We start from the raw sequence: 13,414 nt of genomic DNA on the forward strand, positions 1-13,414 counted from the left end.
CCCAGCTCTATACTTTTATTTTTAAAGATATCCCTGGTAGCTTGTAGAAATGTATTGGAGATAGGAAAGGTTTTACCCAAGGATATAGAAGGTCTGGCAGTTGTGATGTGAGAGATGGTACTTGCCTAAAATAGGCTGCTGGAATTTTGAGGGAAAAGAGACTCAAGGACGATCCCCCCACGTCTGGGTGGGGATAAATTCAGTGGTTAGGTTCAATGTGGATCTTATGGGGAAATTTGATTGGGTTCCTGACCAATTCAGTTTGTGACCAGAGTCATGGAAAGAATTAAGTTCATGAACTGAGGTACCACTGTATTTGTCTCTGTCCTGGCTAGCTTCATTAAGTCCTTGCACCAAAAGGAAGCCGTGCAACCTTTTATGTGACACTAACCGCTTTCTCAGATTTGTGACCCGCAAGGAAATCTCTGACCTCGGCTGTGGCTCTTGGTACTGGCCAGAAGCCAACTTCATGTCTGAGTGCACGAGCAGCCATTTGCCATGGAGAGCTTGGGCCTGCAGACAGTGACCCTGAGCGACGGGACCACAGCCTACATCCAGCAAGCTGTCAAAGGTGAGCATTTTCAGGGACCTCAGGTTCCTTGGGGTCCTGTCCCTCACCCTGTGGAGAGAATCCCTTTCTAAGAGTAACCACCCTGCCTTCCCACCTACCTCCCTAGGCCCACCACCACAGCTAGCTCTGCGTGAGACTCTTCCGTGGTGCCTGATGGAAAGGACACTCTTTATTTATTTATTTTTTTGGTATTGGGGATTGAACTCAGGTCCTTGGGCTTGCGCAGCAGGCAGTGAAACCACTGAGCTAAATCCCCAGCCCCAGAAGGACACTCTTTAAAAGAAAATCTCCATCCATCTAGGCAAGCTAGTTAACCAGACTACCCAGCTGCAGCAGCCGAGACCTCTCAAAGACAGAATTTCTTCCATGTAGCGAGTAGTTCATAAATATTTCTGGCATGGATGAACACAGCAGTGTTGTGACTCCCTGCTTTTCAGATATTCCCTGTCCAGTTTCTTGGTGCTTTCTAGAGGCAGTTCATCATCTGTTTGGTTTCTGTCTGTTTTTTGAGACAGGGTCACTCTATGTAGTCCAGGCTGACCTTGAACTCACTGTGTAACCCAGGCTGGTCTTGAACTTGAGGCTGGCCTCAAACTTGAGGCAACCCTCCTGCCTCAGACTCCCAAGTGCTAGAATGATAGATATGTACCACCATGCCCAGCTCATTCATCATTTTAATTCAAGCAAGTTTAAGCCCTCGAACTATCTCCTGATACGTATCCACATACTGGATGCTCTTCTAGGTTCAAGAGGTGACCTAGAGCTCATACCTTAGTGTCTGGCACTAGTAAATGCCAAAAATAAAAATTTACTTTTTTTTGGTACTGGAACTCGAACTCAGGTCCTTGTGCTTGCGTGCAAGCGGTGGAACCACTGAGGTAAATCCCCGGCCCCCAAAATAAAAATTTAAATTCATATTGTTCCAAATATTGCATTGGGTATACTTGTATAAGCATAGGATTAAATACTAAAAAAATACTAAAATACTAGAAATACAGGTTGGGTATCCCTTATCCAAAGTGCTTGGGACCAGACATATTTCAAATTTTGGAAATTTTCAGATTTTGGAATATTTGCTTAGACAGTACCCATCGAATATTCCTAATTTGAAATCCATTCTGATTTTGGAGCATTTCAGATTTTGGATTTCCATTTTAGGGTTACTCAGCCTATACTCAAAATAACTTGTCATTTATCTGAAATTCAGACTCACCTGGGAATCATGTATTTTATGTGACAATCCTGACCCCACTGTGAGGGAACTTTACATCCAGGTAGGTCTGGAGAGGAGAGAGCTCTGTCTAGGGCAGGGCCTGCAGGCAGGAGTGCCCCTCCTTTCTTGCCATCATTCTCAGGCCTGCCAGCTGGTATTTGTGTCTTCTTGGACTGTGCTGGGTAGAGACTGCTATTCCTGTTCTTTACTTGACCTTTTCTGGATTCTGTGAACATCGCTGTTCTTGCAACCACATTGTCATTGGAACATTGCCCCCCTTCATTTCAACACATTGCCAGAATAAATTTCCAGTCCTAGGCTCACAGATACATTGTTTATTGATTTTATTTAAGTTGTCTGTTTACTGGTGGTGACTAAAGATGCCCTTAATGTCATCACTAAGCTCTTTGCATAAGACATTGCGGGAATGGTTTCTTATCATGAGCTGTTTGTGATCTCTGTGCTCTTTCTGGCTTCATTCTCTGGAAAATAGACTGTTTCTACAAGACTGAGGAAGCCTGAAACCTCAGACTTCCCACCACAGGCCTTGTCCCTCTGGTGCAGTCTTGATGGGGTGGAAGAATTTGCATCTCTAGATATGGTGACTGTGTGTACTCCTCGTAGTCGGTTATTTCCTAAACCTCTGTCTTCCACTGAGAATTAATGGGTGAAATGAATGAATTAAAAACCAGGTGACACATCTGACCTGAGAAAGCCACTCTTATATCTTCCTTTGTTTTTTTTTTGTACCGGGGATCGAACTTGGGACTTTCCACTTTTGAGGCAGGCAGTGGCACCACTGAGCTACATCCCCGGCATATCTTCCTTTCTTAAGTTTGAGTCTCTTTGCCTTCCCCACCTCCTGTTTATCTTTCATCACTCTGCCTGGCTCTGTTGCTTCCTCTTCTGTAGTGTTGCAGTGTATTTCCACGCACATGCATACACACACACACTCCAGATTTCCCACTGCCTGGGAAGCTCCTCTAAGGCTTGTTTTGTGGTACTAGGAATTGAACCCAGAGCCTTCACGGTGAGCTACATTCTCAGCCCTTTTTTTATTTTTAATTTTGAGACAGGGTCTTCCTGTTACCTTCAAAGTCACCAAATTGCCCAGGCTGGGCTCAAACTTGTGATCCTTCTGCCTCAGCCTCCCAGAGTGCTGAAGCTTGTGACTGAAACACTTTTGATGCTGTCTGTGCCCAGCTTCCCCACCAAGAGAGCCCTAGGACTTAGCTGTAATTAGGGTGATCATTCAAACCCGAAACTTTTGAGAGTGGAAGAACATGCTGTTAATAAATGCACTGGGACTGTTCTGGGCCAGTGGGACTGCAGTCCCACTGCAGTGAGATGCAAGGCCCCTTCTGGGCAGCAGCTCTCCTGACCTGCCTGGTTGTTAGAGGAAGTTGTAGGTTAAAATCCTTCCTCCAACACTCCTCCTCTGCATCTTGCTTCCTGCCTTGCAGCTGTCCACACTCTGCTGGCCGTGGCTCTGCCAGTGCTCTCAGAAGCCCAGGTACCAGTGCCCTTGCCAGGAAGAAAGGGAGTGCACCTGGCTTCCCACACTTGGAGTGGGAGAGATTCGAGTGGTCCCCCTCATCTCAGCTCCCTTTCCTGCCTCTTAGGCTCCTCACTGCGCCTGCCTTAGCCGGGTTGGTTGTAGGACAGTTCCTGACCCAAGAAGACAGCCTAGGGACAAGTTTGGGGATTCCCCTGAAGAGGTGATCGATGTCAGCAGAGAGCTGGGATAGAAGCAGCCAGCACATCCTTTTCCTTTCTCCTAAAGCTCAAGTTCCCAACCTGAAACTTGTAAAGAAAGAGACAAGCTGGGTCAGGGATTTAGCTCAGTGGTTCTGCCTCCTACCTCGCAAGTGCAAGGTCCCAAGTTTGATCCCTGGTACAAAAAAAAAAAGAGAGAGAGACAGGCAAATCACATGTCAGGAACTCTTCAGTCTCCCTTCCCACTTCCTTTCTTCCTTCCCCAGCTCTCAAAAGTCACTGCACATGAGGTGGGAGAGAGGAGCATCTCTTTCTAATTCCAGGAGCCTTTAGGATGTGATTTCTAGTAATATAAAGGAAGGGTAATATCTGAGGAAATCTGGAGTCTTAACTCTTTTTTTTTTTTGGTACTGGGGATCAAACGAGTCCTTGCACTTGCGAGGCAGGCGGCGGCACCACTGAGCCAAATCCCCAGCCCTGGAGGCTTACTTCTTACAATGCTGGTTGTTTTGCTTTATGTGGCTCAATTTTGTATTAAAAACTTGAAATGAAAATATCCCATATCAGTTAAGGACACACAAGTAAAGAGTGGCAGTGGGGTGAAATGTAGGTAGACATAGCATAGCAGTTACTCACATAGTTTCCTATTGCTTTATTTTCCATTTCCTTCAAAATGCACATTAGGCTTATTACAGTAAAAGCTAAAGTTTATTGAGGGCTGATCACATCCCCAGTTAAATAAGACACCCAAGGTCACACAGCTAGGCAGAGGCAAACCTGGCATTTAAACTCAGAAGGCTCAGCCTGGTTCCAGGGCCCTTTGCTGGGCATGGGTAGAATAATAAAGGAAGCTACTCCTCCTGAGAGTGACAGTCTGTTAGAGAAGTAAAATCCCTGCATGGGAGGATGTCTCTACCCCGAGGCCCAGGCCCAGGGAGGCAGCAAACAAGGGAAACAGTGAGTGTTACCTGTGCTTCGACCGAAGGCTGGTCCCCAGAGATTGAAAGGGGCCTCTGGTAGGAAGAGGCCAGCCTCAGTCCTTTCGGGGCCTGGCCCATTTCTCTCTGCTTCCACCTCCACAGGGGAGAAGCTGCTCGAAGGGCAATTGATCCAGCTCGAGGATGGGACCACCGCCTACATTCACCAAGTGACAGTACAGAAAGGTGAGGGCACTGCGACACCCTGACTGTGGAGGGAGGCCCAGCAGGCCTCACTGAGGGAACCCCATGGCCCCGAGCTCCAGAGAAAGGCTGTCGTTGCTCTCATTACAGAATCTCTCTCCTTTGAGGACGGACAGCCAGTGCAGCTGGAAGATGGCACTGTGGCCTACATACACCGCACACCCAAAGGTGGGGCCTTGGTCATCACCACTGGTGGGGAAGGAGAGGACACAGAACTGGCATGGGGTGGGGGACAGAGGGACACACCCTAGGAGTCGGAGTAGACCTGGGCGCTGTCATCCCCAAGCACACACAGTACTTCCTTACCTGGACAAGCAGCCTCCCCCACTTCCCTGGTGCAGGCCACAGGAGCGGCTGGTCTCTGCCACCAGGAGGCTGAGCCTTGGGGTCAGTATCTGGGCCTCAGTGGTGGCTTTGGCTTCAGCACAGGCCCAAAGTCTTAGGGCGTTGAATAGGACCCGAGGCCATCACCCAAGGACAGGAGTAATTCAACTAATATTTAAGAATGACACCAGGCGTGGTGCACACCTGTAATCCCAGCACTCAGGAGGCGGAGGCAAGAGGATCACCATGAGTCTGAGGCCAGCCTGGGCCACATAGTTCAAGACCACCCTGGACTACATAGTGAGATTTTGACTCAAAAAAACTAAGCTCATAGGGTACTGAAGAATAACACTACATTTATAAAGAATAACTATGTAGGGCTGGGGATTTAGCTCAGTGGCGCTGTACCTTCCTTGCAAGCATAAGGTCCTGAGTTCGATCCCCGGTACCAAAAAAAAAGAATAACAATGTAGTCCTTCTACAAGTAGCTTCTTGACAGCTACTCCAAACCAGGCAATGTGGTAGGCATAGAAAGTACAGCAGAGAATGAAATTAAAGTTGGGTGTGGTGGCACATGCCTGTAATCCCAGCTACTGTGGAGGCTGAGGCAGGAGTATGCAAGTTCAGCCAGCCTGGGCAACTTAGCAAGATCCTGTCTCAAAATATAAAAAGGCTGAGGAGATACCTCAGCGATAAAGGACCCGGGGTACCCGAAAATAAAAGGGCAAAGACAAATCCTGCTCACCCTCAGTCTAGTGAGGGAAACAGTATCACTGCTGAACTGATCGTTACAGACAGGGGTCAGGCTCGGGTAGGGGGCTGCTCTCTGGGAAACAGTGCTGGAGCTGGGAGCAGAAGGATGAATGGACTGAGCCACAGGAAGAGGGCGGCAAGGAGGGCTCAGTACTCCAGACAGAGGAACAGTATGCGTCGGTGTGAAGCCCGGGGAGAAAGAATGGCGATTCCTGGATCTGCCAGGAGCTGAGGTGGGGCAGAGGGTAGAGGATGTTGGTGTTGCCCCCAGACCTGTGGGGAGCTTTTGTGCAGGTGAGGCAGCTACATGACCCGACCACCTCTGCCCTGCAGAGGCCAGGTGAATGCTATACCGCCTGGCCGGAACTAATGGGGAAGGATGAGTGGCCAGGACGCCTTGGTCATCAGCGAGTTCCCGGTCAGTGTCCTCCAGGGAAGCAGCCCTAGCAGGAGGGAGGGCCAGCAGGAAAGCACCGCCAAGGCAAAGGTCAGGGGCCACTCGATGCTGAGACCTTCCTCCTGTGTATACCTGTCCTTAACTTCCTGCCAGGCTCCTGCTGTGTCTCTTCCCTGTGTGGCATCGGCACTAACCACATGTTCCTACAGAGGGTCACGACCCCAGCGCACTGGAGGCTGTCCAGCTGGAGGATGGCTCCACTGCTTACATCCACCACCCGATGGCTGTGCCCCCGGAAAGCACCATCCTGGCCGTGCAGACAGAGGTGGGCTTGGAGGACCTGGCAGTGGAGGACGAGGAGGGTTTTGGCACAGACACAGTGGTGGCCTTGGAGCAGTATGCAAGCAAGGTGAGCATGCAGAGCTCCGGACAGCAGGGCCTTGCCTGCCCGGCACTGCTTGGCCTGCCAGAAGGTTGCCTCTCAGGAGGACAAGGGCAGTCTCGTGCTCGCACACATCTCGAACACAAGCTGGGCTACTCCCTTCATCCCTTTAGTTCATCTCGAGCCCTTGGTCCCTGTCTGGCTGCGACTGCTGATAGCTGTCTACACTCGCCCTTATTTATGCTGTCTCTGCAGAGGGAAGGCACAAAGCACCGGCATCCTTGTGGTGGGAAGTTAAGCCCAGCTTCCCTTTGGCTGCTGCAGTAATCCACTGTGCTATCTGGGAAAGCCCCACCCAGGGCCCATGATTAGTTTTCCAATCCACTAAAGTCAGAAGCTCTTACATTTATTTCTCCTCTGCAACTCATTGAGTCATGTGGGAAAATAGGCTCAGTAGGCAGCGAGCAGGGCATATGGAGCAAGCAGCTGGGACCTGAGGCCCACACAGGAACTCGGCTGTGAAGGACAGCGTCCCGGCTCTCCAGACACCAGTCATTGTGTGTGCTTCCTGGACCCGAGGCCCTGCCTTTTTGGGGAGCAGGAGCAGAGATCCGTGGGCTTCCCAAATCCAATGCTCCCACCTAGGTTGGACTCAGAGCCTGGGGATGAGGCAGAGCTTCCCAAAGCGAGGTTTACCCAGAGACTGGGCAGTAGTTGTTTTCTTTCTTTCTTTTCTCTTTTTTTGTTTTTTTTGGTACCGGCGAACTTGGGACCTTGGGCTTGTGAGGCAGGCCAGGTGGCGGAACCACTGAGCTAAATCCCTGGCCTGAGGAGTTGTTTTCATAAAACAACAATGGCTGTGAGGTAGAGGAAGAGAGGAAGTCTTCATGTCTGTTCAAAACAAAGCACAAAACTTGATAGCAGCCCATTCTGTACCATACCCACTCCCCCACCCCGTTCCCCAAAGTGTATTCAAATGTGATGCCAGGTGCTGGTGGGAAGAGAACTGAGCTATATTTTGTCCATGAGCCCTGAGATCTGTGCTGCCTCACCGCTGAGTCCAACCTTGGGAGAGTCAGTCACTCCCCCCAGGCCTCAGCTTGTTCCTCCAGTACCATGAGGAGGGACCAGCTGACCCAAAGGTCACTTCCAGCCCTGATGATCCTTGATTCTCTCAATGGTCCAGGAGCAGGTGAGATGGGGATGAGATCTGTGAGTCCATGTGGGTTAGCCTGGCCCACAAGCCCAGCTGCCTGTGACCCCCCCCACACACACACCAGCTGCTTATGTCCCCCATGACACCTCTAACCTGGAGCAGGATTAGATCGACCTCACCACGAGTGGGCCTCACCCTGTCCTCTGCTCACCGTGACTTCTGAGTTGTTTCAGGCGCTCCTGGAAAGACCAGAATGTGACCCTCAGTATCCCAGAAAGAGGGCCTAAGGGACAGTCCTGCCAGGATGGGGCCTAGGAAAACAGAAAAGCAGTAAGGGCTCCGGGTGGCCAGAGGCTGGCATCCTATGGGTGGCTGTAGCCATGTTCCCAGGAAAGGAGATGGAGCGGGAGGCCTTGTCATTACCTGAACTCTGTGGTTAGAGCTGAGACTTCTGTCCCCTCTCCTGGCACTTCTGGTTATAGCTGCCACCCCTGGGCCCCTTGGCCTGCCAGTTGGACCTGGGTGAGTTCATCCCACAGCAAGCCCCTTCACGTGCTCCTGATCAGCCTTCCACCAGGAGAAGCGCCCTCCCCACATCAGGACTGATGTGTCAAGGTGGCAGCCTCCTAGAGGCATGTGGGAAAAGGGGCTTTCTGGCACCAGCCTTGCTCAGGGGTGGCCACCCTGACAACCTCACCCAGCCGTCAAGGAGATACCCTTTCCACAGTAGCTGTCAGAGCCCCATGACATTTAGTCCTCCCTCTTTCCATCAGAGGTGGGTGATGACTCCACATGCCAACCCTGTTTCTTCTCAGCATGCCTGAATGTCTGCCCCTGTCTGTCTGGATGTGACCCTCTGCCCTAGAGGGCCCTGACAGTCTAACTCTGCATATTGGCTGTTAGGCTGCCAGCTGGGCCCTGTATTCTACCCCTTTGCTCCCTTCAACGGGGAGAATACATGTAGGAACTCCAAGATTTTTCCTTAGGTTCTGCACAACAGCCAGGCTCCCCATAATGGCAAAGGGCAGCAGGTTGGAGACAGAGCTTTTCGCTGTGGCTACAAGGGCTGTGGGCGCCTCTACACTACCGCACATCACTTAAAGGTAAGTGGTGGGCAGGCAGCTTTCGCTCTGCCCTCTTCTCTGCTAAGCCACTGTCCTATCTTTGTGCTCTCACTAGCACTCGTCCGTGCCCTCAAGTTGCATGTTACCTCCTGGAGGGAAGAGACAAATACCCAAGCAGGAAGCTGTGACACGTGTGAACAGTGTAGGAGGAAGGGAACCAGAGAGCCCCGCTCAGACCCTGTCCTTCTGAGTTATGTGCTTATTGCTTATCCTCAGGTACATGAGCGAGCTCATACAGGTGACCGTCCATACCGGTGTGACTTCCCCAGCTGTGGAAAGGCCTTTGCCACAGGTAAACCCCTGGCTGGAGACTGAAGGTAGACCACTTCCGGTTGAGGGCAGAAGATTCTGGATGAGCTCCAGAGCCTCCTTGAGGGGACCCCAACACAGGCTGCTGTCAGGGAAACTCTTATGAGTGTTCTGACCCCCTGGTGCTCCCCCAAGGACGCCCTGCTGCAGATGTGAAAGGTGGCATAGCTAGGATAAAGGTGGAGAGACCTTGCCTCTCGTGTCAGCTGAGGGGACCATGTTGTCCCTGGGCCTCACTGTCCCCTCTGAAACAGGACCTTAGCCACAGCTGCCCTAGGCAGCCTCTTGGGCTCCTGCTCTGGAACAGGCAGGAGAGCAGAGTGGGCTTTTCTGTCCTCTCCATCTGCCCAGGCAGGTTAGGATAGAGGCCAGTGGGGCTTCTGCAGCCCCCCAGAGCACAGTTTAGATGGAGACCCTCTAAATACAGTGGGCAGCAGAGCCAGAGGTCCCACTGCTGCCCTTCCACCCCGCATCGCATGCATGGACAGGCTATGGGCTGAAGAGCCATGTTCGCACACACACGGGCGAGAAGCCATACAAGTGCCCAGAGGAGCTGTGCAGCAAGGCCTTCAAGACCTCAGGAGACCTGCAGAAGCATGTCCGGACCCACACTGGTAGGCTGGGTCCTGCCTCCCCACGGCATGGGGAGCGATGCTCGGCCCTGGAGCCTGTGCCGTCCCCTCCTTGCTGCATGGCTCCCTCCCACTCAGGTGAACGCCCATTCCGGTGCCCTTTCGAGGGCTGTGGCCGCTCCTTCACCACGTCTAACATCCGCAAGGTACATGTGCGCACGCACACGGGTGAGCGGCCCTACACCTGCCCCGAGCCCCACTGTGGCCGCGGCTTCACCAGTGCCACCAACTACAAGAATCACGTGCGCATCCACACAGGTGGGCCGGGTGGCATGCGAGGACCCCTCGGGCCCAGCTCCCTCCGCCATGGGCTTCTGCTCTAAGATGCATCCCAGCTCTTGGCTGGAGCTGTTCTCTGGGCGCGTGTGTCCCCACCCTCGCCAGTTCACGTGCGATGAGCACAGTTAGGACCTCCTGTGGGACCCCTCAGCTCCCAGCTGCCCTTGTACGTCCCAGTCTTCCCCTCCCTCCGTGAGGTTGAGCTCCGGAAGGGGCCAGGGTCAGGAGCGGTGGGGAGGAGGCAGAGTGGAGCATCACCTTCAGCTGCTCCCCTCATCCGCTGTCACGCGTCCGGCCAGCCTTCTGTGTGCCCCGCCCCATGGGCCCAACACCTCAGTCTCCACTCCGCCTCCGCCCTCCCACTGCAGCGCACACCTCCAGCCCTCGCCCTTCTCTCGCCCGGCCCTGCCCATGCCTCTTTTCTCTCCTCCTCATCATGCCCACACCTTCCCCGACTCTGTCCATCTGAAGCCTCAGGTCTCAGCCCCTCTCCCCTCTTCTGGCTCGCCCTCCGCCAACGCTGTCCCTCACCCTGTCCCCTTAGTTTCCCCTTTGCCAGCCCCAGGTCCCGCCCCCCTCACAGCCCAGTGTCCCCAGGGGAGAAGCCATACGTTTGCACGGTGCCAGGCTGCGGGAAGCGCTTCACCGAGTACTCAAGCCTGTATAAGCACCACGTGGTGCACACGCACTGCAAGCCCTACACCTGCAGCAGCTGTGGCAAGACCTACCGGCAGACCTCCACCCTGGCCATGCACAAGCGCAGTGCCCACGGCGAGCTGGAGGCCACTGAGGAGAGCGAGCAGGCCCTCTACGAGCAGCAGCAGCTGGAGGGTGAGGGCAGGCCGGGGAGAGGGACACAGGAGAACTGAGGGCTCCTGTGGCATCCGGTGGCATTCAGCAGCCTGGGCTCTCTTCTAGCCGCCTCTGTAACCGAGGAAAGCCCGCCACCCACGGGAGCCCATATCGCTTACCTTTCTGAGGTGAAGGAAGAAGGTGATGACGTCTCAGCCCAAGTGGCCATGGCGACTGAGGAGGATGGGGCCCCCCAGGTGGCTCTGATCACTCAGGACGGGGCCCAGCAGGTACCAGCCTTGGGGACCACTCCTCTCTCTGGGGACTCTAGGGAGCCCTGAAGCTTGGCCAGCCCCACCTCCCCAGATTCTTCTTACAGCTCTACGGACCTCAGAGAGCTTAGGCTGAGGGGACCAGACTGTAAGCCCACCTTCCTCGTGCCCCCAGCTCCATCTCACCCTCTAGGGCGGGGTCAGTAGTTTCCTTCTTGGAGGCTGCCAGGCCCTGGCAGTCTGAGGTGAACGTGGGGTGTCTTCTCGGGAGTGACCCGTTGGTGCAGAAGTCTCGAAGTCTGGCAGTCCCTCTAGTGTTGCTAGCCAGCCTTGTCCTCACCTGCACTGCCCAGCACACCTGTGCTTCTAGAGTTGTCAGGAGGACAGAATTCAGAGGAGACCCTGAGCTGCACACAGCAGGGGCCAGAGCCAAAGTGGTGGTGAATAGAAGTGGTCAAGCCAGGCATGGTGACACAGGCCTGTAATCCCAGCACTCTGGGAGGCTGAGGCAGGAGGATCACAAGTTAGAGGCCAGCCTGGAAAACTTAGTGACTTAGCATGACCCCATCTCAAAATGTAAAAGGCTAGGGATGTGGGTCAGTGCAAAGACCTTGGGGTCAATTCCCAACACTGACAAAAAACCAAAAATAGAAGTGGTCAGTAGACTTCTGCTAGTGTCCCTCTCTGTAGCCTTGGCCCTGCTTTGTTTGCTTGTCCCCACCCCCAAGAGCTGAAGCTCAGCTTCTCGGGAAGGCAGCCGCATCTCCAGACCACCCTCCTCTGGGCTCCAGCTCACCTTCTCCCTCCTGTCGCAGGTCAGCCTGTCCCCAGAAGACCTGCAGGCCCTGGGGAGTGCCATCAGTGTGGTGGCCCAGCACAGCAGCACCACCCTTGCCATCCCCAGTCATGACGATGCTTTGGCCACATCTGGCACACATACGGTCACCATGGTCAGCGCCGATGGCATGCAGACGCAGCCCGTATGACCAGGCGGTTTGCTGGGGGTTTCTTGTTCTCTTCTACCCTTTTCATGGGGCGGGCGTTAAAAGTTCAGCCCAGGACTGGGGATTTAGCTCAGTGGTTTCGCTGCCCGCTGTGCAGGCACAAGGACCCAAGTTCAATCCCCGGTACCAAAAAAAACAAAACTGTTCAGGCCAGACTTGTCCAGCCTTTTAGAAAGACACAGAGTCCCCTAGCTTTTCTGGTCCACAGAAATTTTCATCTTTAAAAGCATTTGATGAATCAAGAGAGTTTCTAAACCTCAGTACAGCCCTATTTTCCCTTGCCATTCTAGGCAAGTCACTTCCCCATAGACTTCCAGGTCCGTTTTCAGCTCAGGGGATTGACTTATCTCTGGGGTCTTTATAGGTCTGTCCTTTGGTGATTCAGAATTCCTACATTCAGTTGGGCTCTTGAGTTGGAGAAAAACTCAGCTTCATTTAGCTGTGCACCCCAAGCTAATCCATCTGACCCACAGTGGTTTTATCCATTCCCTTCTGGGTTTGGTCCAGTCATCTGGCATGGAGGCCTTTTACTTGGCTTGTGGAGAGGGAGGATATTGCAGGTGGGTGGAAGATCTTTTGCGTTGCAGGTCACAATCATTACCTCTGGGGCTGTGGTGGCCGAGGACTCGAGTGTAGCATCCCTTCACCATCAGCAGGTGGCACTGTTGGCCACAGCCAACGGAACGCACATCGCAGTACAGGTGGGTAGAAATGGAAGGAAAGGGGCTCCCAGACCAAGGAAGGGAATGGGCAGATGAGGAAATTGGGTGGTGATCTTGAGGAAAAGGGCATCAGGCATTAAAAAAAAGCCCATTTCATGGGGCCGGGGATGTAGCTCAGTGGCACTGTGCCTGCCTTGCAAGGGCCAGGTCCTGAGTTCGATCCCCAGTACCAAAAAAGAGCCCATTTCAGAGGACAAATCCTATTCTGCCTGTATCCACACGCCTGTGTTAGGCTCTGTCTAGGCTGGGGCAGAATGGAGAGACCCCTTTGGCCTTCAGGGTAACCGATGGCAGTCCTGTGGCCCCAGTCCTTCACCTCATGCCTCTCTCACCTGGGAGATGAAGCAGCTAAAGTAGATGTCATGGAGGTGCTCTCCGGCCAGTTCTGTGAGCAAGCAGTTCTCTGACCGTGGGCCCTCTGTGGTCCCTGCCCACGCCTCAGCACTAAGACTCGTATCTGTGAACTTCCTGCTTGTGGGGGCCCGGCCAAGAGCCCAGTGTGTGGCCCTTAGATGGAGGAGGTGCAGACAGGTGGGCCACATGGTGTTAACACTAGAGTCCAAAAGGGCCCCATCTCACACCTGCTC

General features: G+C 53.3%; 1 protein-coding gene across 7 annotated transcripts in view; it reads left to right on the forward strand.

Moving 5' to 3' along the window:
• Znf76 (zinc finger protein 76) overlaps positions 1 to 13,414 on the forward strand; it is a 32,483-nt gene that overhangs the window by 18,218 nt on the left and 851 nt on the right. For 5 of the 7 annotated variants that reach the window (XM_021259959.2, XM_013072874.3, XM_087210508.1 and 2 more), the window contains 12 exons: positions 403 to 571; positions 4,583 to 4,663; positions 4,772 to 4,849; positions 6,365 to 6,564; positions 8,680 to 8,796; positions 9,034 to 9,109; positions 9,615 to 9,740; positions 9,837 to 10,016; positions 10,635 to 10,868; positions 10,956 to 11,119; positions 11,917 to 12,081; positions 12,693 to 12,806. In XM_021259959.2, coding sequence (XP_021115618.1) covers positions 499 to 571; positions 4,583 to 4,663; positions 4,772 to 4,849; positions 6,365 to 6,564; positions 8,680 to 8,796; positions 9,034 to 9,109; positions 9,615 to 9,740; positions 9,837 to 10,016; positions 10,635 to 10,868; positions 10,956 to 11,119; positions 11,917 to 12,081; positions 12,693 to 12,806 — 1,608 coding nt within the window. In that variant the 5' untranslated portion in view covers positions 403 to 498. Of the gene's footprint in view, positions 1 to 402; positions 572 to 4,582; positions 4,664 to 4,771; positions 4,850 to 6,364; positions 6,565 to 8,679; positions 8,797 to 9,033; positions 9,110 to 9,614; positions 9,741 to 9,836; positions 10,017 to 10,634; positions 10,869 to 10,955; positions 11,120 to 11,916; positions 12,095 to 12,692; positions 12,807 to 13,414 lie in introns of those variants that run through there. The other 2 variants (XM_087210510.1, XM_087210509.1) reach the window with 2 other exon arrangements.

This window comes from Heterocephalus glaber, unplaced genomic scaffold (genome assembly GCF_053883595.1).
Source record: "Heterocephalus glaber isolate CG9 unplaced genomic scaffold, H.glaber_assembly_v1.0 deba00001141, whole genome shotgun sequence".
In the NCBI taxonomy this organism is placed as follows: domain Eukaryota; kingdom Metazoa; phylum Chordata; class Mammalia; order Rodentia; family Bathyergidae; genus Heterocephalus; species Heterocephalus glaber.